Source organism: Hyperoodon ampullatus, assembly GCF_949752795.1.
Source record: "Hyperoodon ampullatus genome assembly, chromosome: 14".
In the NCBI taxonomy this organism is placed as follows: Eukaryota; Metazoa; Chordata; class Mammalia; order Artiodactyla; family Ziphiidae; genus Hyperoodon; species Hyperoodon ampullatus.
The window spans coordinates 24,583,891-24,609,844 of record NC_136927.1 but is presented as its reverse complement, the minus strand read 5'-3'; the positions used below and the strand labels follow the sequence as shown (position 1 = coordinate 24,609,844).

Sequence of the window (25,954 nt, the reverse complement as noted above, 5' to 3'; positions counted from 1 at the left end):
CCCACACTTCTTAAGTTCAAAATTTACCACAAAGTGGCAGTAATCAAAAGAGTATGGTATTAGCATAAAGACAGACATGTAGACCAATGGAACAGAATAGAGAGCCCAGAAATAAACCCGCATGTATATGGTCAAATGATTTTTGACAAGAGTGCCATGACCATTCAATGAGAAAAGGACAGTCTTTTCAACAAGTGGTGCTATGAAAACTGGATATCCACATACAAAAGAATAAAGTTGGATCCTTACCTAATACCATACACAAAAATTAACTCACAATGGATAAATGTAAGACCTAAACCAATAAAACTCTTAGAAGAAAACAGAGGACAAAGCTTCACAACATTGGATTTGTCAATTATTTCTTTGATATGACACCAAAAGCACAGGTAACAAAAGAAAAATTAGACAAATTGGACTTCATGAAAATTAAACAATTTTGTACATCACAAGACAGTATCCATAGAGTACAAAAACAACCCACAGGATGGGAGAAAATATTTGCAAATCATGTATCTGATAAGGATTTAATATCCAGAATATATAGAGAACTCCTAAAACTCAACAACAACAAAAAACCCAAACAACCTGATTGAAAAATGGGCAAAGGATTTGAATAGATATTTCTCCGAAGAAGACATATAAATGGCCAATAAGCACACGAAAAGATGCTCAACATTACTAATCATTGGGGAAACACACATCAAAACTACAATGAAATACAACCTCACACCCATTAGGATGGCTGCTATCAAAAAACCAGAAAACAACAAGTACTGGTGAGAATGTGGAGAAATTGGAACCCTGTGCACTGTTGGTGGGAAAGTAAGAAGCTAAAGCTGCTTTGAAAACAGTGTGGCAGCTCCTCAAAAAATTAAAAATAGAGTTACCATATGATCCAGCAATTCCACTTCTGGGTATAAACCTTAAAGAATTGCAAGCAGGGTCTTAAAGGGTTCACCTTTGTACACCCATGTTTGTAGCAGCATTATTTACCGAAGCTAAAACGTAAAAGCAGCCCAAGTATTCACTGACAGGTGAATGGATAAGCAAAATATGGTACCTACATACAATGGAATATTATTCAATCATAAAAGGGAACAACATTCTGATATATGTTGCAATATGGATGAACCTGGAAAACATTATGCTCAGTGAAAGAGGCCAGATGCAAAAAGACCAATATTGTATGATTCTACTTATATGAGGTACTTAGAGTCATCAAAATCATAAAGACAGAAAGTACAGTGGTGGTTGCCTGGGGCTAGGGAGGAGGGGAGCATAGGGAGTTGTTGTTTAATGGGTATAGAGTTTCAGTTTTACAAGATAAAGAGAGTTAAGGGGATGATGGTGGTGATGGTTGCACAACAGTGTGAATACACTTAATACCATTGACCTGTACACTTAAAAATGGTTAAGATAGTAATTATGTTATATGAATTTTACCACAATTTTTAAAAAGTGGAAAAAAAACATTGAAATTCTAGAAAAGGTAAAACTATAGTGAAAAAAGCAGATGGATGGCTCAGGGCCAGAGGGGTGTGGTTGGGGTAGACAGCAAAGGGGCATGAGGGATCACTTTTTGGGAGAAAGAAATGTTCAGTGACTTGATTGTGTTAGACGTTACACAGGTGTATACATTTGTCAGAACTCATATAACTCTATTTGAAATGCGTGCATTTTATTTTATATAAGTTATACTTCAGGACTTCCCTGGTGGCACAGTGGTTAAGACTCCATGCTCCCAATGCAGGGAGCCCAGATTCGATCCCTGGTCAGGGAACTAGATCCCACGTGCATGCCACAACTAAAAGTTCGCATGCCACAACTAAGGAACCTGCTGGCCGTAACTAAGACCTGGGGCAACCAAATAAATGATAAAATAAATAAATAATTTAAAAAATATATATATAGGATTCTCATTTTTTAAAAAATTATACCTCAGAAAAGTGATTAAAACCTTTATAACAGGGCTTCCCTGGTGGCGCAGTGGTTAAGAATCCACCTGCCAATGCAGGAGACACAGGTTCGAGCCCTGGTCCAGGAAGATCCCATATGCTGTGGAGTAACTAAGCCCGTGCGCCACAATTACTGAGCCCGTGCGCCACAACTACTGAAGCCCGCGCGCCTAGAGCCCGTGCTCCACAACACGAGAAGCCACCGCAGTGAGAAGCCCATGCACTGCAATGAAGAGTAGCCCTCGCTCGCCACAACTAGAGAAAGCCCATGTGCAGCAACAAAGACCCAATGCAGCCAAAAATAAATAAATAATAAATAAATGAATAATTAAAAAAAAACCTTTATAACGTTAGACAAAAAAATACACTGTGGACATTTCCAGTTTGACCTTATTATTTTGTATGGCCACATAGTTTTCCACTGTTTAACTGCGCCAAAATAATTTTACCAATCCTCTTTGGATAGAAATTTAGTTTTTTTCCCCTTCAATTTCTTGTTGTTGTAAACAATGTTTCAGGATCATCCTTATAGTCACATCTCTGTGGACTTGCCCAATTATTTCTTTAGCATATATTCCCAGAAGTGGAACTTCTGGATCAAAGATATTTAATGACAATAGATAATGACACATTATGATCCAGAATCATACTAATTTACCCTCTCACCAGCTATGCACTAAGATTCCTACTAATCCCACGTTCTCACCAATGCATCCTGTTATGTCATTATAATTGCTCCTTGTTTTGTTTTTTCTTGATCATTAGTGGGATTGAGCATCTTTTCAATATCATGGTCACTTATACTTCTATGAATTATCTATGTCCTTTTTTCTATTTCTGTCTGGGTCCACAATTACCTGTCTGTGTCCATCATTCTATTTCTATTTCTATTCATTTCTATTTCTTTCTTATTGATTTTAAGAGTTCCTTATACATTAAAGATATTAATGCTCTTTCATATATTTGCAAATGTTGACTCTTGGCTTGAGGTTTTCCTCCAATTTTATTTGTGCCATCTATTATTATTTAGAAATATTCAATTAAGGCAAATCTGTTAGTCTTCCCCGTTATGACTCCTGGATTTTATGTCTTGCTTAAAAAAAAAGCCTCCTTTACCGAAAGAATATTTTAAAATATTCTCTCATATTTTCTTATTGTGCTTTTATGGTTTTGTATTTAATCCAAGCTGAAGTTAAATTTTGCATTCAATGTAAAGTAAAGTTCAAAAAATTTTTTTTCATAGGCTGGCCAATACCACTGACTTGAAATGTTATTTTGGCCATATTACCAAATTCCTTCATATGTAAATAATATAAATATATATTTGTTCCTGGACCCTTTATTATGTTCTATTGACTTATGTTTCTATTTTTGTGCTATCCCACCCTGTTATACATAGCTTAATACTAATGGAAGATTATATTCAAGAATGCAAGTTTGTTTTGATGTTAGAAAATCTATTAGCATAGCTCACAGTTTTGTTTTGTTTTGTTTTTTTGTTTTTGGCTGTGCCACGCAGCATAAAATTCCTTGACCAGGGATCAGGACCATGCTCCTTGCAGTGGAAGCACAGAGTCTTAACCACTGGACTGCGAGGGAAGTGCCAGTGTAGTTCATGGTTTAAAGGAGAGATCTGAGGGACTTCCCTGGTGGTCCAGTGGGTAGGACTCCGCGCTCCCAGTGCAGGGGGCCTGGGTTCGATCTCTGGCTGGGGAACTAGATCCTGCATGCATGCCTCAACTAAGACCTGGCGCAGCCAAAATAAATTAATTAATAAAAACAGAGTAAAATAAAATAAAATAAAGGAGAGATCTGATATACATCAGTCCCATTGCTCCCTCCAGTGGCTTCGCACCACACTCAAACGCATCCAAACTCCTTACAGGAGTGACCAGGTCTCAAGCCCCTCTGAGCTTGCCTCCCAACCCCCTTTGTGAGCCCACGTGCTCATTCACTGCATTCCAGCAACTCTGGCCTTTTCCTGCTGCTCTAACACGCAGGGTATTTACACTTGCTCTTCCCCTGGCTCTTTGCATGACTCTCTCCTTCTCACCTTTCAGATCTCTGCTCGTATGTAGCTTTCTCACAGAGTCCTTCCCTGGACACTGAGACTAAAGCACCCCTCCCCCTGGACCCTGACCCTCTCCATCACTCACATGGTTTATTTTATTCAGGCACTAATCACCATCAGAACTGCCTTGCTTATTCACTTGTTTTCTTCTTTACTATCATTATCCTCCACCCCCACCACACTCACAAGGTAAGGACTTTGTCTAATTGTTCACCTTTACATTACCAGTGCCTGGAACACACAGCAGCCCCCTATAAATATCTGCCAGCTGGATGAATGATTGGAAGTAAATCATGCGATTATATCAATATTGCTAAAAAGTCATTTGCTCATTTAACAGACATGCTTAAAACTTTTATAAAATGTGTCAACATACCTTAAGAGGCAGGTAGATTATACAGCACAAGTGTTGCTGTCAGTGAAGCCTTGGTTTCTATTCCAACACAACTGCTTCCCACTCGTGTATCCTTGAGAAAGTCATTTAAACTCTCTGAGCCTCAGTGTCCTCATCTATAAAATGCAGGAAGTAATGGTAATGAGAGTTGTTACAAGGCGTAAATGAAATGATGTAAGTACAGTGCTTAACAGAATGTCTGAAACACAGTAAGCCTTCAACAAGGATTATATAATGTTACTTGAATGGCAATAAGAAAGGAAGAATTGACGGAATCTTTTCCAAGAGGAGAAGAGAACTAATTAGAAACCGCTCACAAACATCAGGTCTAATGGTTTGGGCTAGAACCACTCCTGGGAGAGTCAGGAGTAAGAAAACGATGCCTGTTACAACCACTGTCCTTCAACATTGCTGGGGGCAGCGATGGGGCTAGACCATGCAGAGAAATTGTTCAAAATAAGAGATGAAATTATTTGCATTGCAGTAATTCAAAAGCCTGAAGAGAGTTAACTGAAAAATGAGAACTACTGTGACTACTTAACATGTTGGTGGGATACAAGATAAAATACACAAAAATTGCCTTCTTTGACACCAACAAAATTCATAATAACAACAAGAACTATTTAAAAATACTTAGACACAAAGAAGAAATTGGCAAGATCTAGATAAGGAAAAATATAGTTTTAGCAAAGGATCTAAAGAAAAACCTCAATAATACCTCCATTAATCTGTGCACATTAACATGACTTAAACCAACACCCCATCCAGTTTTTTTCCCCCTTGGTTTTGACATTTAGAAAAATAAAACAGCCAGAAGGGTCCTGAAAAAGTGTAAGGAGCATGGCCTCACCCTGGCCTATTTCTGAAGTTCCCAGAATAGTTGAGTCAGCTCGGTTGGGCACCACCTACCTCAAATACATTGCACTAACTCTTCAATATCACCGTGAACTGAATGGTTAGAAAATGCTATTTTACTTGTTGCCAAGCTTCTTTTAGCATTTTCCAGGTAGAAAGGTTCATCTCAAGTTAAAATGCCTGGGAAGCCCAATTCAAATCCAAGGTCAGCGAGTGTGTTGGATCCTGGGGGCTGTAGTCAGTGGCCCCCTCGTAAGTGAATCACATTGGGACCCAGAGAGCTATAGGGCTGGAGGGTGCGGGTCGACCTGTTTCAATGAGCTGCTGCCATCTGAAGCAGCAGGTATGACCTCTGCCGAGCCCCACGTCCTGTTTTCTCCTAGACCCGTGGACAAAGGATGGCCGACCCCCGCCCCCTGAGTTCCTGGGGCCCTGCTGGAGGGGCTGCCGAGGGCTGGACATCCTGCCTGCTGCAGGTGAGGAGCGGCTGGGGGTGGGCTCAGGGTCCTCGAGTGTCCACCTTAGCTAACGGAGGGACACACGGGAGCAGCCAGCCTTGGCAACAGGATCCACTCCAGTCCCCGGGGAGGGAAAAGAACGTGAGCAGGTGGGGCTCTGCCTCTCAGCGCCTCGGCATCACTGTTCCCAGCAGAAAACAGTGCTGCCTGCGGGTCAGGAGCCTCTGCGCTTCCCAGAGGCCCCAGGAACACAAAAGAAAAGTAGCTGAGTAGCTGAACCAGCTCTCTCTTCCCTTTTGGCTCCTTTCTTTCTTTTCTTTCTTCTTAAGTTAATAGACGTTAGTTTTTAGAGTTTTAGGTTCACAGAAAAATCAAGTGGGAAATACAGAGATTTCCCTCTACCCCCAGCACACCTACACGCACCCTTCCCCGACCAGAGGGGCACATTGGTTACAATCGGTTGACTTACACTGACACGTCACTATCACCCAGAGTCCAGAGCTGACATTAGTGTCACTCGTGGTGCCATACATTCTATGGGTTTGGACAAATGTACAATGACATGAATCTTCCACTGCAGTATCATACAGAGTAGTTTCAGTGCCCTAAAAATCCTCTGTGCTCTGCCAATTCATCCTCCCTCCTCACCCCAAACCCCTGCCGAACACTGATCCTTTTACTGTCTCCATAGCTTTGCCTTTTCCAGGAGGCCATAGGACTGGAATCATACCACAGGCAGCTTTTCCAGATTGGTCTCTTTCATCCTTCCCCTCTCGTGAGTGGAACTGTTCACAATCTCATCCCCATTTCCAGGTTACAAATGAGGATACCACGGCACAGAGCACTCAGGTGGCCTGTCCAGTGTCGCAGAGCCAGTAAGTGACACAGAGCTCAGATTCGAGCCCAGGGCCCCTGCACCTGAGCAATGCTCCTGGCAGCAGGGACTACTGTCACCATCCAGGAACAAACAGCCCTTCCAACCCTGTCCCGGAGGCCAGATCAAGAGCCACCCGTAGTTCAGGGCAGGAGAAAGGGTGGGTCCCCATCCTGCCCATCCCTTGAGGCTTGCTTAACCTGTCCCCAGGCCACTGATGGGGAGACAGAAGAAAGCAGATTCAGGCCCTCTCTCCACAGCTCCTGGCAGCAATCCCAGACTCCATGAGGAAGCAGGAGGTGCACACGGGCAGGGAGGCTGGCCAGGGCCATGGTGCTGCCTCCCCAGCCGAGCAGGTAAAAGCCCTAGTGGACCTGCTGGCCGGGAAGGGCAGTCAGGGCTCCCAGGCCCCGCAGCCCCCTGACAGGACGCCAGAGTCCCCGCTGAGGCCCCATGGCAATGGTAAGCAGACAGACAGGGATCCCTGGGCCCTCTTCCCCTCCCTCTTCCCCTCCCCCCCCCAATCCCTCGCCTCTGGCTTTTGTCCAGCAGACTTGAGGATACAGAGGCACCGAGAGGCCCTTCTGAACAGGATGGGAGGCAGCCCTGAGCTGGGAAGCCCCTCCCCCAGGTTGACCAGCCTCCTGCTGGTGGAGGGCCTGATGGACCTGCAGCTGAGGGAACACGACTTCACGCAGGTGGAGGCCACGCGTGGGGGCTGGTGCTCCGACAGGACCATCGCCCTGGACAGGCTCTTCCTGCCTCTGTCGCGGGTGTCCATCCCGCCCCGCATCTCCATCACCATTGGGGTGGCTGGCGTGGGCAAGACCACCCTGGTGAGGAACTTTGTCCACCTCTGGGCCCAGGGACAGATGGGCAAGGACTTCTCGCTGGTGCTGCCTTTGACCTTCCGTGATCTCAACACCCATGAGAAGCTGTCTGCAGACAGACTTGTCCGCTCTGTCTTCCCACACGCGGGGGAGACTGGCCTGGCGTCAGCAGCCCTAACCAAAGTCCTCCTCGTCCTGGACGGCCTGGATGAGTGTAAGATGCCCCTCGACTTCTCCAACACCGTGGCCTGCAGAGACCCCAAGAAGGAGATTCAAGTGGACCATCTGATCACCAACATCATCCGGGGCAACCTCTTCCCAGGTGTTTCTGTCTGGGTCACCTCCCGCCCCAGCGCAGCTGGCCAGATCCCGGGGGGCCTGGTAGACCGGATGACCGAGATCCGGGGCTTCAACGAGGAAGAGATCAAGATGTGTCTGGGGCAGATGTTCCCTGAGGACCAGGTCCTCTCGGGCTGGGTCCTGAGCCAGATGCAGGCTGACAGGCCCCTGTATCTGATGTGCGCTGTCCCAGCCTTCTGCCAGCTGGTAGGGTCGGTGCTGGGCCACCTGTACTGCAACAGGCCAGGGCCCCAGGATGCAGAGCTGTGGCCTCCGAGAACCCTGTGTGAACTCTACTCATGGTACTTCAAAATGGCCCTCAGCAGGGAGGGGCAGGAGAAGGGCAAGGCAAGCGCCCGCATTGAGCAGCTGGCCCACGGCTGCCGCAAGATGGTGGGGACACTGGGTCGGCTGGCCTTCCACGGGCTGGTCAGGAAGAAGTACGTGTTCTACGAGCCAGACCTCAAGGTGTTCGGCGTGGACCTTGCTCTGCTGCAGACTGCCCTGTGCAGCTGCTTCCTGCAGCGGGAGGAGACCCTGGCCTCCTCGGCAGCCTACTACTTCACCCACCTGTCCCTGCAGGAGTTTGTGGCAGCTGCCTACTACTACAGCGCGTCCAAGAGGGCCATCTTCGACCTCTTCACCGAGGGTGGCATGTCCTGGCCCCGGCTTGGCTTCCTCACGCACTTCAGGAGTGCGGCCCAGAGGGCCATGCAGGCCGAGGATGGGCGGCTCGACGTCTTCCTGCGCTTCCTCTCAGGCCTCTTGTCTCCGAGGGTCAACGCACTGCTGGCTGGCTCCCTGCTGACCCAGGGCGAGCACCAGGGCTACCGGGCCCAGGTGGCCGAGCTCCTGAAGGGCTGCCTGCGCCCCAACATGGTGGTCTGCGCCCGGGCCATCAATGTCCTGCACTGCCTGTGCGAGCTGCAGCACACAGAGCTGGCCCACAGCGTGGAGGAGGCCATGGCAAGCGGGGGACTGGCTGGGCTGACCAGCCCCCAACACCGCGCTGCCCTGGCCTACCTCCTGCAGGTGTCCGATGTCTGCGCCCAGGAGGCCAACCTGCCCCTGTACCTCAGCCAGGGGGTCCTCCAGAGCCTGCTGCCCCAGCTGCTGTACTGCCGGAGTCTGAGGTGGGCGCCAGGGTGGGGCTGTGTGGGGCATGTGGGCAGAGGAGAGAGCGGGGACCTGGAGGGCTCCTCCCCTCCACCACGCCCCTCTGTGTCCATGTCCTAGGGCTGCTGTTAACAAAGGACCACAGCCTGGGTGGCTTAAAATGACATGTTATTCTCTCCCAGTTCTGGAGGCTAGAGTCTAAGATCAAGGTGTCAGCAGGGCTGTAAGGTGTCAGCAGGGCTGTGCTCCCTCTGAAACCTGTAGGGGAGGATCCTTGGATCATTCCTGGCCTCTTCAGCCTTCAGTGTTTGCTGGCAATACTTGGCTTGTAGATGCATCACCACAGTCTCTGCCCTGCGAGGTCACACAGCCACCTTCTCCATGTCTGTCTTCATGTAGAGCTCTCCTCTCTTGTGAGGACACCAGTCACACTGGGTTACAGGCTACCCCACTCCACCTCATCTTAACTCATTACCCTGCAATGACCCTATTTCCAAATAAGGTCACATTCTTGAGGCACTGGGGGGGTTATGACACCAACATATCTTATAGGGGGACACAATTCAACCACAATTCAACACCCTGTAAACCATCCCAGTGCTGGCAGCCCACACCCATTCACTCCACTCTCAGACCATCACCCTCTGTCCACTCTCTGGACCTTGGTGGGGGGAGGGGAAGGCTTAGGACAAGGGTCATTCAGGACCTCAGAGTAGCTTCTACATCCTCAGAAGGAGAAGAGCTAGCAACTGGTGTCCTGCACACACATACAGACTGCGGGGCTGCTGGGAAGACATCCTTGTGGGTAGGAAGCCCAGGGTTTACACCACTGAGCCTCCCAAGTCACTCTTGTAGGAAAACTCTGAGCATGTGGGTGTGCTGGCACAGATCTCTGAGCCTCACAGTGGGCGCTGCACTGGGATGGAGAGGAGGGGGAGGGAAAGGATCTCAGCCTGGGTGTCTGTGTAGCGCTCCCTCCGCTGCCTTGATGCCAGCCCTCTGCCAGGGGCCTCATCCCACCTGCCCATGGGCGGTGGGACTATTCATTATTGCTGTTCCTCCTGACCAGGCTGGACACCAACCAGTTCCAGGACCCCATGATGGAACTGCTGGGCAGTGTGCTGAGCGGGAAGGACTGTCGCATTCAGAGGATCAGGTAATGCCAACCCAGGAGACCCTGCTCAGGCTGCCCACCTGCCTCGGTGTCCAGGGCTCTTTTCACATCCTCCTCTCTGCTCAAATGGCCAGGGGTGCTTTCAAAGTGAAGTGTCTTTGAGGCGTGTGGCTCAGGATGCAGACTGCTTGTTTCTGCTCATTCCAGAAAGTTCCAGAGGCTCAGGTACCTCATCTGTAGGAAGAGGGAAAGGATACGATATGGGTCAGATACTATCGTGGATACAGAACCACTTCTCCAGATGCTGTCTGTGCGGACATACCGCCAAGCCTGATTTACTCTAAATGCCTCACAAAGTTTGCCCTCAAATGGTATTTTGAGCACAGGATTGCATCTTTAAATAACACACAAATTTTTAAATTAAAAAAATTAATATTAATTAAAACAATTTTAAATTTAAACATTGCACCTTTAATGACATAATTAGATGAGAGTTTATATGCTGATTGCAGAACTGATCTATGTGCTAATGAAATCACTCCTACATCGGGTTGGCCAAAAATTTCGTTTGAGTTTTTCTACATCATCTTATGAAAAACCCGAACAAACTTTTTGGCCAACCCAATAACATCCAAGTGTGAGTTAACACCCTGATTTGTAGTTGAATCGATGTGATGACCTGAGGGTGGCTTTAGGAGAACTAGGGAGGTGAGTTTAGAGAACAGGACCCAGAGAGTAATTTTTCATCGTCACACAAGCCTCCAGCTTTTCAAATAATCTTTATCTGAGGAGACAAGAATATACAATGAGTCCGGAGCAAAAGTAAGTCTTTGAGGATAGTGGTTAGAGTAGTGGTGAGCCCCATGTGACCTTGGACAGACACCTCTGTGCCTAAGAAAGGTAAACGGTATGGGTTCAGGGGTCCCCATGACCACTCTCAGGTTCAGTAAACTCACAGAACTTAGAAAACCAACTATACCCACAATTACGGTTCATTACACTGAACGGATACACATTAAAATCTTCAAAGGGAACGGCCCTTGGGGCAGGGTCCCAGAGACCAGGCCAAGCTTCCAGCCGCCCTCTCCCAGCGGAGCTGAACAGAGAGCGCTTCCTACTCCCAGAGACCATGTGTGACAACACACATGGAGCATTCCAACCAGGGAAGCTCACCCAAGCCTTGGTGTCCAGGGTTGTTACTGGGGGTTGGTCGTGAAGACACACCTGCCCACCGCATGCTGACCTTAGTCTCCAGCCCCTCCAGAGGTCAAGCTGACACTGCATGACCATAAATCCCATTGTGAGATAGACTATCCATCAAGGCCCAAGGCCCCCAGGTAAACAGAGACATTCCTACCAGGCAGGACATTCCAAGGGCTTAGAGGTCACCTCTCAGGAGCAGGGGCCAAGGTTAATCCTTTACTGCACACTGCCTCTTAGGGTTGCCACGAGGCTACATGAGTTAATTCACGGAAAGTGCTCAGGACAGGACAGCCACAGAGGAAGCACCGTGTAAGAGCCAGCTGTTAACTAGCAGGATCCTCTTGTTAGCCAGAAATTTAAATGCAATCTCTTTGAAAGAAACAAAATAATGACAATTTCTCATTATGCATATAGTTTCTTTCATGAGAACCTTCAGCAAAATAGCCAACTTTCAGTGTTTTGCTTAAAGGAATCTAGATGGTACTCAGAGATTTTTCTGAACAAAGCCAAAAACTCCTTCTCTGGCCACACTCTCTCCTTCACCTCTCTATAGTCGGTCCTCAGTGCCACAGCCCTGTTCGAAACCTCCAAGGCATCCTTCATGAAATATTGTTTATAAAATGTTACAAAAGTCCTGGGGGTAGGGGATGGGGACAGAGGCTCTCTAGAAGCTGAGAACAGTTATATAGAAGGTGGTGGTCTGGATGAACAGTCTTCAAACGTTTTTTAAGCGATAGAACGCTTTTTTAAAGTGGCATATGAGGGACTTCCCTGGTGGCACAGTGGTTAAGAATCCACCTGCCAATGCAGGGGACACGGGTTCGAGCCCTGGTCTGGGAAGATCCCACAGGCCGCGGAGCAGCTAAGCCCGGGCACCACAACTACTGGGCCTGTGCTCTAGGGCCCACAAGCCACAACTACTGAGCCCACGTGCCACAACTACTGAAGCCTGCGTGCCTAGAGCCCGTGCTCCGCAATGAGAAGCCACTGCTGTGAGGAGCCCATGCACTGCAACGAAGAGTAGTCCCCACTTGCTTCAACTAGAGAAAGCCCACGCGCAGCAACGAAGACCCAACGCCACCAAATATAAATAAATTAATTAATTTTAAAAAAGTGGCATATGAGGCAGAATCCCAATTAGACAGGCAGACAAAAGCGGGGCTGCTGGGATTGAAAGAAGTGGGAGGCAGAGCCTAGGCACTTGGTTTCCCCTCAGCCTCCTGGAGCTTTTCTGAAGAAACTTAGGGTCCGTTGAAACATAGCTTGAAAAGCACTGGGGAATTCCAATTGTATCCCATGGGGCTGCCTCACATTTAAAAATGTCTAAGAAACTGTAAAGAACCTCAACAGATATCATTTCTGAAACTGGGTGTATGAAGCAACATTAAGTGGATCCCCAGCATGTTCCTGGAATGCCTTTTTTTGGCCACATCACGTGTCTTGTGGGATCTTAGTTCCTTGACCAGGGATCAAACCCATGCCCTCGGCAAGGAAAACACAGAATCTTAACCACTGGACAACCGGGGAATTCCCTGGAATGCCCTTTCAAGGCAGATACAGACGTACATTTTGTTACTTCAAAGTTAATTTTATAATAACTCTACCATTTTCCTTTCTTGGATTAGAGAAAGGGCTGGGGTCAGGGGTGTGCTGGAACCGACTTCAGCCACCAGTTCATGAGAGCTGATTGTTACATTTTCAGAATTTTTACAAGCTGAGAGTGCTTGAAATTGGCCATGATGGGGGTATTTACACCATGGAAATTAGCCAACCCAACAAATCATGATTTTTGTATTTTGTTTTTTCCTGACAGCTGGTTTTCCAGCACACCCCTGGCTGGGAATCCCATGGTAGTCTTCAGTAATTGCCCGTACCCTCTGCTGCGCTGTTGGGGTAGAAGCTGTTGTGCTGGATTCTGGTCATACTTCCCACTGGGACCCTCTGCTGGTGTGAGGGTCTGTCCGCCCACTCTGGCCCTACCTTGCCCATCTCAGAGGTTTCCTGGGCCTGGCTTACCCGACCTCCACCTGAGTCCAGGCCCTGATGATGCTATGGTGGATGACAGGTTTGGATCCCAGGCCTCGTGTTGCAGGATAGGTGGCAAGATTTACAGATCTTCATTAACTACTCCTCTCCCTCTCTTTGGGCAGCTTGGCTGAGAACCAGATCAGTAACAAAGGGGCAAAAGCTCTGGCCAGATCCCTCCTCGTCAACAGAAGTCTGACCACTCTGGAGTAAGTAGGACCCTTCACCCCTGGGACAGGGAGAGAGTGTGAGCCATCTTGTGAAGTCCCCTAGACCACACTCTTCCCAGGATGGGTTGGAAGGACAGCTGAGCAAGCAAAGTCTTGACTCCTGCTCAGCTGCTGGGACTCACCCAGTGAAGTGCCAGAATTTTGGCCTTGAACCTGGTGTTACCATCTCCTCTTCACACTTGGCCCAAGCCCACTAGTCCAACAGATCCTGCTTTCTTCTCCCCATCACATGGGGCCATCTTGGGGAACTCCTTCCTTGATCGCCGAAATAAGGATCTCTGCCCCAGTTCTACCGAACGTGAAATCCTAAACCCTGATGCATTACTTTCAAGGATCATGGATTTAAAGGTCTATGTAACTTCTGTTCCTCCTTCCCTCTCTGGGAATTGGCTAAAAGAGAATGGTTCTTCCTCTCTCTTCCTCTGCCAGCCTCCGCAGTAACTCCATTGGACCTCAAGGTGCCAAGGCACTGGCAGATGCTCTGAAGATCAACCGCACTCTGGCCTCTCTGAGGTACGTGTCACCCGCTCCCTGTCTCTCTGCCCCCAGGAGGTGGCCCAGAGAACCCTCTCATCAGGTGCCACCCATGGAGTGGGAGGTAATTCAAAATGGTGACCATGAGATACTAGCTCCCACCCAGTGGATGCCAGGGGATCTTGTATCCTAAGCAAGTTTCTAAGTTCAGCTCTTCCCTAGTCATTGTGCCTGTGTTTATGGCCTGAACAGGGGATGGAGGAGAAGAGGGGTGGAGGTACATGGAGGTTTGAAGGACAAAGTAATCTATGAGGAAAAGTTCTTGTCCTCCATTGAGTAGGAGATCCCCAAGGCCATGGCATCAGAATGATCCCCTGTGGTGTTTTCCAAGACACTGAAATTCCATCTTCCAGATGGTTCCTATGGTTTGGTGTGGTTTGCTGGGCTCCTTTTAGGGGCCAGTGGTTGTATCCATCCTTAGCGGAGTGTGTCCTGTCATTTTGTTTTGTCTTGTTCATTTATGTATTTATTTTTATTGAGGCGAAATTCACATAAAATTCACCATTTTAAAGTGTACAATTCAATGGCATTTAGTATATTCACAGTTGTGCAACCAACACCTCTATCTAGTTCCAAAATATTTGCATCACCCTAAAGGGAGACACTATACCCATTAGCAATCACTTCCCATTCTCCCCTCTCCTCCCCCCAGCCCCTGGCAACCACCAATCTGCTTTCTGCCTGTATGTTTACCTATTCTGGATATTTCATATAAATGGAATCAAACAATAAGACTTTTTGAGTCTATCTTCTTTCACTTAGAATAATGTTTTCAAGGTTCATCCACGTTGTAGCATGTGCCAGTATTTCATTCCATTTCATGGCTGAATAATATTCCATTACATGGACAGACCACAATTTGTTTAACCATTCATCAGCTGATGGACACTTGGGTTGTTTCCACCTAGTGGCTATTGTGCTGTACACATCTCTGTACAAGTATTTGAGGACTTTTTTTCAATCCTTTTGGGTAGATACAGGTAGGAGTGGAATTTGCTGGGTCACATGGTATCCCTATGTTTAACCTTTTGAATAACTGTCAGACTGCTTTCCTCAAAGACCATACCTTTTGACATTCCCACCAGCAGCAGATGAGGGTTCCAATTTCTCCACATCCTCACAAACACCTGGGTGCTGTGGCTTTTAGCTGTAATTGGGACTATCAATGACCTTGTCATTGTGATCCAGATACCATGGGCACATTGTTCCCAGTCAGCAGGCAAGTGCTTAGAGACCCAGAGGAAAACCTAAGGCCAAAGCAGCAGTGGGAAGGGCCACTTGTTTTCCCACTTCCTGGGTAGTGGAGGTGAAGGCATGCCAGGCACCCTCCTATGCTCCATCAGTGATGCACCTCTTTGCTTCCACAGCCTCCAGAGCAACAGGATCAGGGATGATGGTGCCAGGTCCATGGCTGAGGCCTTGGCTGCCAACCGGACCCTCTCCGTGCTGCAGTGAGTGGCCATGCTGGAGGGCAGAGAACGTTTTCTCTTCTCTCTTCTCCTTCAAGGGCCTGTTTTCTGCATGGAGGGATGGATGGGACAAAGCCCTAAGGCTTTCTGATCCATCTGGATGGCCCCTGGAAAACCTGAAGTCCACTGCTTTTCCAGAGAACAGGTGTGGGGGAAATAATTAAAAATAAAGCCTCCTGCCAACCCAGAAAATCCTCTTCACAAATGTAGAAAAGTACGAAACAGCTTAATTACTGGAATAAGCATTCAGCTAGCCTGCAATGAGCATCAAAGGCAATCCACCAATGGGATGGCAAAGACAGAAAAGAATCTCACCCTTTCCTACAGTCGAGCAGATACAACCCATTACATAAGTGTTTTCAAGAAAAACCACAACTTGCCCTCAAATAAGAGGACTGGACAGAACCATTTGTCACACTTAACCTATACTAAATTTGCCTGTTATTTGGGGATAGCCATCTGTGTTTGCTACCTGCCTTTATCCCAAGGAAAATGAAAACTTCTCACATCTTTATGACCAGCAGGTACTTACAGCTTGGAGCAGGTGCTCTCTTACTTGATGTGCACAGTTCAAAGAGATGGCTCCAAGGCCCTTACAAAAGATATTCCTAGGCTATAAACTTGCCAAGAGGTTTACTTCTAGGTCTTAAAAAGATTTACATACTCTCAAAGGGACAGGGAAAGGATTTACAATCCCAAGTTTTCTCAAGGAAATACTCTAAGGGAGGGGAGGGTAGGGTTTTTTTTCCCTTTGTAACCAGGGAAAATTCCATTTTGTTTAGAGTGTATTTAGCCTCACACAGAAGAGGTCCTGCCCTGCCTGTCCTTCTAGGATGAGCACAGGAGTTCTCCTGTAACATCTCCCTCCTCCACATTTAGTATAAGAGGAAGAAGCTTTTGAAGACAAGGCGCCTAAGCGAGGGTCTGCCCTTGGGAGGACTGTAGGGTTGCAGGGCAGGCTGCTGGCTGGTCTGAATGGAGGCAGACTGCTGAGTGTTGAGAAGGCTGGTCAGGTGAGGGGCCACTGGGACTTCTATGTGGAAATCTCAGTTTGAAGGTTGCTGGATATTAACAGTGTCCGCTGGTCACTGCTTTCTGGCCCCTGAAGGGAAGGCCCAACGGTCCTTGCCTCTTAACTCTTCACATCAGTCTGTTAGCAACACTTTGGCAACAAACCACAGACCTTTCCTGGAGACCCCTCCCCCCATGCTGCGATAAACAGAGATGGCACTTGAGTAGTCTCTGACCTCTCACCTTGAACCAGACTGTCCTTGGCCTGGGAATGGCTGTGACCAGCTTTGCTGAAGGATCCCTCTCCTACAGCCTGCAGAAGAACAGCATCGGGCCAGTGGGAACCCAGCAGATGGCAGATGCCCTGAAGCAGAACAGGAGTCTGAAGGAGCTCATGTGAGAAATGCAGAAGGGCCAAACTGGTATCCTCCATGCCTGGCACAATGCCCAGCCCATCACAAATATTTGTGAACAAGGGGTTGGATGGATGGGTGGATGGATGGATGAGTGGGCAGATGAGTGGGTGGGTGAGTGCATGGATGGATGAATGGATGAGTGAGTGAGTGGGTGAGTGGATGGATGAATGAATGTGTGGGCACAAGATAGCTGGCTTTGGACTCCAAAGCCCTGGAGCAGGAGAATGGAGATCCAGATTCCCAGGAATGAGTGAGCCCCAACTGTCTCAGACTCACATTTACTGCCTTCCCAGCTGGTAGAAGAAAACACCATCCCAGCCACCTTCACATAAAGTATCACAAATACCCCTCACTAAAGAGTTGGCCCTGCCAACCCTGTCAAGGAGTCAAGAAAGACTTTGCTACCTTGATCTCTTACGGAGGCTACCCACCAACCAGCCTCAGGCAGAAGAAACTGTGCCCCAGGCACCCTTGAGACAACAGAGACAGCCCTTCCCTGGAGGGCTTCCTGGACTCTGATCCCCCAGCTTCGCCCTACCAGGCTGCTCCACCCATGTCCCATCTCTTGCAGGTTCTCCAGTAACAGCATTGGCGATGGAGGTGCCAAGGCCCTGGCGGAGGCCCTGAAGGTGAACCAGGGCCTGAAGAGCCTGGAGTGAGTCTCCAGGGGTGGCTGTGGGCAGAGGGTGACTCCCCACCTGGGTTCCCCATCCAGCAGGTGGGTGGGTCCTGGAGGAGGGCTGTCAGTCAGGACCACTTCCCTGTCAGAACCCAACCAACCACCGACCCTGGGCATACTGTGATCTTAGTGTCTCTCCCTCCAGCCCACTCCAGTGGACAGTCAGGGTCGGCGCTGGTTCTGGAATTTTCAGTGACAAGCACTGAGTGCACTTTAGAAGCTGGCACAGGTGGCTGCAGAGGGGGCTGGCTCCAAGGGCCTTGGTGGGGAGTGGGGAGCTCAGTGCTGTCCCCATAATGGGGAAACTCAGCTTCACCACTTTCTCTGGGGGCTGCAGACACATGTCCCCCCCACCCCCACCCAGAAGCCGTGTGGAGCCACTCAAATCAAGGCAGTGTGTAAACTTCGGCACTGGTTGTGCTAGACCCACCTGCCCTGACCTAGCAGGAGCCGGAATGTGGGGAACGGTATGAGAAGGGCCGTGGGGGCAGCACAGGGTTCCCCCAACTCCCTGCTGAACTCAGTGCCTGCAGCCCCAGGCTGGACTCCCTCTGCGTCCTGAGACAGCCACGCCAAAGTGTGCCCTGTCCTCTGTCTGCAGCCTGCAAAGCAATTCCATCAGTGACCTGGGAGTGGCAGCGCTGATGGAAGCCCTCTGCACCAACCAGACGCTCCTCAGCCTCAAGTAAGTCCCTGCCTCCCTCTCCATCTGAGGGCGGCCCTTTGGCCAGGGGGTCTGAAGGGACTTTGGGACGTGGAAGGAAAGGCTGGTGCTGAGAAGCCCACCCCCCCACCCCCAGGGGCCTGTGACGGGGAATATCTATGGTTGGGCAGCTTGGCTCTGGAGCCTGGCATCCTGCGTTCCCCCTGCTCACTGGGGAGGCAGGGGCAGCTCTGGCCCGCAGCTGGCCGTATCTGCAGCTCCCTTCCTACGGGCAAGCCTGTAGGCCCCCAAGCATGCTGGCCTGCCCCTCCCTTCACACCTCTGAGGTCCCGTCATCTTATCCTCTTCCTCCTGGACTGTCTGTCCTACTGCTGACAGTCCTGGAGGTGTGTGGGGACAGCTGGCTGGTGAGCCGTCGGAGGGGGACTTCCTAGAGCAGGCTCTTCCCACCTTGGCCCAGGTCCCACCTGGGGCTCTCAGCTTCTCACAGCCTGAGCGCCTGGCAGGCCTCCCCTGTCAGTCAGCAGTTCAGGGTCCTCTCTTTCCTCAGCCTGCGAGAAAACTCCATCAGCCCGGAGGGAGCCCAGGATCTGGCTCGCGCTCTCCGCACCAACAGCACCCTGAAGAGCCTGGAGTACGTGAGGGGGGCAGGTTGTGCTTCCTAAGGCTCTTTATGCCACCCAGGGCCTCACTCACCCAGAGCTGGGAGTTGACAGCAGACCCTCGGCACCCCCGCCATTGTGTGAGAAGGACCTGGTTGGTGGGGGGACTGGGAGACCTGCTGCCCGGTGGCGACCCTGACACAAGTCCCCCTCTCTATGCCATAAATTACAGGAGGATGAAGTGAGTGGCATCACTCTCCCTGCCCTGACCCCCCGACCCCCACTCCCTGGCAACAATATATGGGCAAGTGGGAGGGGCTCCCAGCACAGGGATCAGGAATGAGTGAGTCCCCGGGTGGCTCCGCCACCTCCTGGCAGGTGACCTGTCATGGAAGCTCACTGAGCAAAGCCTGCCCCCTGCCCCCCACCCCCCGTGGGGTTGCCAGGATGCAGTTCAATGGTCCAGGACACGTGCTGGGCACAGCACCTGGCACATTCAAGTACCCCAAGAGCGTGAGCCAGGCAATCCTAGGAGACGCGATGAAGTCCTAGGGTGGGGGGTCAGGGACAACACGGCAGAGGTCTGGATCCCCCAGTGAGCAAGAATGGGGGCTGCACTGCCAGCTTCCGCTCACTTGCCCCTGTTCGCCTCCTCCCAGCCTGACAGCCAACCTGCTCCACGACCAGGGCGCCCAGGCCATCGCCGCGGCAGTGAGAGAAAACCGCGCCCTCACATCCCTTCAGTGAGTCTTCGACGCACCCTCCCTGCTCTGTCCATTTGTCCGCTCACAGAGCTGCAGGACCACCACTCAAACCAGGGGAGGCAGAAGGTCAAGTCCGGCTTAGGGCCCTGCCCCGCCCCCCTCCTCCCCACGCCGGCCAGCAACATGGCCTCAGGGCCTCTAGGCTGTGCCCTGCCCCCTGCTCTGCTTCCTGGGGCCGATCCACGGAGAGAGGCCAATGGTGGGAGGTGTGTGCCCACGCTGTGCTTGTCACATGCTTCATGCAGGGCCACCTGGAGTCTATTTGAGCCTGTCCCTGTGCCCTCCACTAACCAGAGTGCACGTAGGCCCCTTGGGACTAGCCTGAGGGGGGCTGCAGGCATTCTGCCCACCTTGGTCAGGACCCCATTCCCTGTGGCCACTCTCCCAGGAGAAGCCCCTTCTTTCTGGAGCCCCTAGGACCTCCTGGGCTCTGCCCTGGGCCACGCAGTCATGTGTGTGTGTCTGCCCAGCCTGCAGTGGAACTTTATCCAGGCCGGCGCCGCCAGGGCCCTGGGACAAGCACTACAGCTCAACACGAGCCTGACCAGCCTTGAGTAAGTGGGGCCTCTGCAGGGGGGGAGAGGGGGCAGGGAAATCTGCAACCTCGGTGCCCACCAGGTGCAGGGCTCACACCCTCAGCACACAGCCTCCTCTGCTCTAAGGCCAGCGGGCAGGTTTCGATCTCATCTGCTATTTTAAAAAAAAACAGCTTTGTTAAGGGTTTTCCTGGTGGCGCAGTGGTTGAGAGTCCGCCTGCCCAGGCAGGGGACACGGGTTCGTGCCCGGGTCCAGGAGGATCCCACATGCTGCGGAGCGGCTGGGCCCGTGAACCACGGCCGCTGAGGCTGCGGGTCCGGAGCCTGTGCTCTACAGCGGGAGGGGCCACAACAGTGAGAGGCCCGCATACCGAAAAAAAACAAAACAGCTTTGTTGAGATATAATACACCCATTTAAGGTGTACACGTCGCTGGTTTCTAGTATATTCACAGAGTTGTGCAATATCAATTTTAGGACCTTTCAATCACCCCAAAAGAAACTTCATACTCATTAGCAGTCATTCCCCATTCCCCAGCCCCCAACCAAGTCCCCCAGTTTCCTAATCTACTGTCTCTATGGATTAACCTGTTTCGGACATTTCATGTAAATGAAGTCTTTCGTGACTCACGTCTTTCATCTAGTATAATGTTTTCAAGGTTCATCTGCATTGCAGCATGTATCAGTACTTCATTCCTTTTTATGAGTAAATAATATTCCACTGCATGGATAGACATGTTTATCCACTCACCCACTGACGGACACTTGGGTTGTTTCCACTTTTTGGCTATTATGAATAATGCTGCTGTGAGCATTCATGCAGAAGTTTCCGTGTGGACACATGCTTTTAATTCTCTTGTGTGTACACCTGGGAGCAGAACTGCTGGGTCAGATGGTCACTCGGTGTTTAACCTTTGAGCCTCATCTGCTTTTCATGCCGAATACTTCTCCCTCAACTTCCAAGATATCCCTTGTCTGGCTGGTCCTTCTGTTTGACTCTGAATATGGTACTCCTCAAGGTTCTGTCCTGGGTCATCTTCCCTTGAATGATGTCTCTTTCTAGAAGCTCCTCCTCACCCAGGGCTCCAATTCCCTTCAAAGTCCTGGTGACCCCCACATCTATAGCTCAGACCTCTCTCCTGAGCTCCAGACCCACGTGTCCACTGACCACTCCACTTCCCACTGGGTGGACCTGACTTATCTCCCCCACAAGTCTGCTTCTTGGTTCCTCACCTTGTGAGGGGATCCAGCAACCAACTGTGCAAGCTAGAAACATCACCTTCTCACTTCCCACCTGCACCCCATCTCCAAATCCTGTCAATTCTTCTCCCAGTGTTCCACCCACCCACCCTCTACCCTCACGGCCGCTGTCCAGGCCGCCAGCAGCACTCACCTGCATCACTGCCACAGCCTCCACATCCGTCCATCCTCATACTGCTGGCCAAAGATCTTTCCCAACGTAAATCTGTTCCCATCCTAGATAAGATGTTTAAACGGCTGCCTGGTGCCTGCAGAGTGAAGTCCAACCCTTAGCGTGGCTTCCAATGCCCCTAGATCTGCTTCCTTTGCACCCCCTCAGCCTCATTACACACTCCAGCAACTCAACTCAGTTTCTTTGGGTTCCTTAGATGTGCCAGGCCCTCCCCCCTCTCTCACCTGCAGGTTTGGTTTAGACCTATTTCTGCTGGGCAGCCTCTGTGACCACACTGGGGAAGGAGACTCCACAGGGCCCTCCCAGCACCCTGCAGTTGGTAACTCTCATCTCATAGGTCTCCCCACCTGAGTCCCAAGAAGCTGGAACTGGGCTTGCTGGCACCCAACATACTCAAATGTCTGTTAAAATTATCACTGCAAACTGCCCCCTCAAACATACCAACATCCACTTGAACTAAACTCTTTTTTTTTTTTTTTTTTTTTTTTTTGCTGTACACGGGCCTCTCACTGTTGTGGCCTCTCCCGTTGCGGAGCACAGGCTCCGGACGCGCAGGCCCAGCGGCCATGGCTCACGGGCCCAGCCGCTCCGCGGCATGTGGGATCCTCCCAGACCGGGGCACGAACCCGTGTCCCCTGCATCGGCAGGCGGACTCTCAACCACTGTGCCACCAGGGAAGCCCCTGAACTAAACTCTTAATCATTTATTGCTCCAGGGCCTGCCACTTTCCTCCAACATGGAAGTAAAGGTGGGGGGGAAAGATGTAAAACACTGAACAGCAAGAACAGCCCGAGGATTGAGCGCTTTGATTTTCTGGATGGCTTTGCAAAGCACACCAAGCTCTTATTGACAGTATGTCCACGTGTCCCTTTTCTGGTTTGGCTCTGACGGTCCAGACTCATGCAGATCCCAGACCCCTGAGCACGTGCATTAGGTGGCCACGGGGCTGCAGTGGCCACACAGGAGGCACAGTGATCCCCAGGGTGACCCCGGGAAGATGGTCTGCTATGGTGTATGTGGTTTCATTTAAATCTAGAAGGTCCACGCTCAGCATGTCCTGCCACAGTGTTGGCCCCTGTTCCGTGCACCCAGAGTTCAGGCTCTATGTTCAGTTTACAGGAAAACGCCATCGGGGACGAAGGCGCTTCTGCAGTGGCCAGTGCGCTAAAGGCGAACACAGCCCTCACTGCTCTCTAGTAAGTCCTGACATGCACAGCAGCCCAGGAAGCTGGCCCTTAACCATCCTTTCACATTAACCGTCGTTTTTGTTTCCTAGTCAAGGAAGGTGGGTTTGATTTTCCTAATATTAGCAACTGGGTCACCGGATATCTAGAAAGAACTAGGGGTGCAGGGAGTATTACCCCCCAAACTCTCCAGGAGACCACCTCTACTTCCTATATCCATAGCATCCAGATCTCTGTCTAGCATCAGTGCAGACAGGAGATGCAGCGTTCTTTGGATAGACCAGGGCCAACAACTTCCAGTGCTATTTCACCACTTTCAGCCCTAAGTCAAGGGGTAGTGGAAATGAAGGGTGAGTATGGATGCAGTTGGACCCGCGTGGGTGTGAAGGCCAGAGAGGCTGCCTCTCTGTGTTGACTGCATCTCCTTTTACAGTCTCCAGGTGGCCTCCATTGGTGCCCCTGGGGCCCAGGCACTCGGGGAGGCCCTGGCTGTGAACAGAACCTTGGAGATTCTTGAGTAAGTATTCCAGTCTCTGGCTACAGCCTCTTGCCCAAAGAAACCAAGCTGTTAACTCAAAATGAATAGATATGGAAGGGGGAAACGTACATGGAAAGTCCCAAATCATTTAAATATCTTCACGTACATCGGGCAAGCCCCAGCTTCCCCAACCCCATGTCACCCCTTTTCCTGGGAGCCACTCGTTGGTCCTCTCCTTGGCCTTGCCCAGGCTGAACATGTCCCCAGGCCTGGGGTGGCCAGTGGCCACTGACCCGGTCTGTGAGAAGATCAAACCTGGGGCCCCAATCTCTGTGGGGCTCTCAGGATGTCTGGGTCATCCCTGCTCCTGCAGTTCTGTGGGTCCGAGCACACGGGCACCTCTGGATGCAGGGTTGGCACTCCGGTCTCGGCCCAGCTCTTTCTTTGGAATGAAAATGGAGGATAAGAGTTCCAACAAACCACCAGGTTGGGCCGGCCTCACCCCTCCCTGCATCCTGCTCCCCAGAGCCAATTTCCGTTCTGTGCCCGGGAGTGAGGAAGGAGCAACCTCACTGTACCGCCACCCCCCGTGGTTACTAAGTAACTCATGCTCACCTGAAGAGGTACCGTGTTCACCTCTCAACTGTCACTGTGCCTTAGGGTTCCCGTCTTTCCCAACAGCTTAAGAGGAAATGCCATTGGGGTGGCCGGAGCCAAAGCCCTGGCGAATGCTCTGAAGGTCAACTCAAGTCTCCGAAGACTCAAGTGAGTGGTTGTATAGACCTACCTGCGCCTTAGAACAGCAGACTTCTTCTCTTCTGGAACCTCCCCCATGGCATAAGACGTGCTTGATTTCCTCTGTAGCTGCTTCCTTCCGAGTACGAATAGCTGACACTATCCTGATTACTATAGTCCATATGGTGGATGGGTTTGTTCACTTCTGAATTTTTGGTCTTATGTCCTCCATGGCACCTGGACGAGACAACCTGGCAGCCTGCAGACACAGGTCTCAGGGTTAAATGCCACTTTGCTGTTGCTATGGCGCCTGTGGACAAAGCAGTCTCAGACTATCCCCCCAAGATAGTGCAGTGCTGCTTCCTGGGGAGTGTTCTTCTGTCCTGAATGGCTCACTGTGGTGTCTCCATCTTTTCTCTGCCTAGTCTCCAAGAGAATTCCTTGGGAATGGATGGGGCGATATGTGTTGCCACCGCACTGTCTGGAAACCACGGGCTACAGCACATCAAGTGAGTGGGGCTCGGCAGCATCTGCCCGTTCCTACCATCCTTGCTCACCCTTAGAACTGCTCCCAGGGCAGACCCTGCCTTCCACCTGAGTCTCGGAGTCAGATGACTTCCAGACCCCTTAGCAGCTCTGCAAGGGAACTCAGTATAAGAGGGAGCCATGCTGAGCCTTGTCCACGGGAGGAATCCTGGAAGCACAAAGGTTTCACACCGGGTTCTGCATTTTATGTAGTGACCATCTGTGCTTTACTAATGAGAATCTTCAGGCCTCCAGCCCTTCAGTCAATTTCTCAAGCCCTGTCCTAATCCTTCTCTTCTAGTCTCCAGGGAAATCACATTGGAGAATCTGGTGCCAGGATGATCTCAGAGGCTATCAAGACAAATGCCTCCTCGTGCACTGTTGAAATGTGAGCAAAACAAGTTCCTGGTGGACCAGGCAGAAGAACGGCAGAGACACAGCTGGAAGCTTTCCAACAAAAAGACCACTTTCCAGGGTGCCTTCCTGTGTTCTGGGAATGATGCTGACCTGCAGGAGAGCTGGTCTCCTGCAAGGAGACAGGAGTGGTGCTGCCAAAGGAGGACACAAGCACCTCTCCTGGTCCAGGGTCAGTCCAGGCAGGGGAGCGATGAACACTGTGCTACAGCACAAGGAAAGGAGGGTCTTCCTCCAAGGGGATCAGGGACAGGCCTCAGAACTCAGCAAGTAAGAAGCCAGTCGGAGCCATTTATATCCTGAGGTCTTCATGTGCCCCTACTTTTTCTTATCATTACTGCCCTTTTCCACTGACCTGGCTAAAATCATCCCCCTCACTCTGAAATGAGTTGCCATCTTCAAGCCCATGAAGAGAATCAATTTGGCATCTGTGACAGAGGGGACCTCTCTTTCTTTTCTCAAGACAAAAAAACAGGTTTTAGGAGTATGATCCTTAGAGTCATATGGAAAAATTATGAAAAAATTTTAAAGAGAAATGAAGGCTTTAATTATAGGATTCTGGAGACAGAGACAAAAAAAGTTCCCAAGGTTTTTGCCATCTTTTATCCATTACAAAATCTCTGATTTTGTCTGCTATATGTCATTTGGAATCTGGTATAGTGGTTATCAATAGCACATTAAATGTCAATGCCATAATATATATTAGGCTTCCCAAAGCACTACTGTGGCTACAGCTTCCCTGTAAGGGCAAGAAACCCGAGCTTCCATGTGGCATAAATTCCCTCAGATGTCTGTCCGTGTTGAAAGGAAAAATATTCCAAATGGACATCACAGCTCTCATCAACTAAATAACCAAGGAAAATGCTTATGAAAATTATAAAGTAATTATCACTTTTAAATTTGAATAGGAACTATGTTCCAAATGTTCCTTTAAAAATGAGTATTTGGGCAAGAATCATCATTGGATGATAAAACCATGGATGAAAGCCTATTAAGGAAGAAAATCACACAGTCTCAAAGTATCACCCCACAGAGGGGTATTTACA

The 25,954-nt window shown here is 50.0% G+C and overlaps 1 protein-coding gene across 1 annotated transcript; it reads left to right on the top strand.

Moving 5' to 3' along the window:
* Window positions 1–6,894: 6,894 nt before the first annotated feature.
* NLRC3 (NLR family CARD domain containing 3) lies at window positions 6,895–24,886 on the top strand (the record flags this gene model as incomplete). Its single annotated transcript, XM_079720013.1, has 17 exons — window positions 6,895–7,072; window positions 7,163–8,912; window positions 9,965–10,051; window positions 13,363–13,446; window positions 13,897–13,980; window positions 15,369–15,452; window positions 16,794–16,877; window positions 17,469–17,552; window positions 18,178–18,261; window positions 18,791–18,874; window positions 19,502–19,585; window positions 20,077–20,160; window positions 22,685–22,768; window positions 23,190–23,273; window positions 23,916–23,999; window positions 24,395–24,478; window positions 24,796–24,886. The coding sequence occupies 17 exons, from the start codon at window positions 6,895–6,897 to the stop codon at window positions 24,884–24,886; spliced, it is 3,198 nt and encodes a 1,065-aa protein (XP_079576139.1).
* Window positions 24,887–25,954: the final 1,068 nt, after the last annotated feature.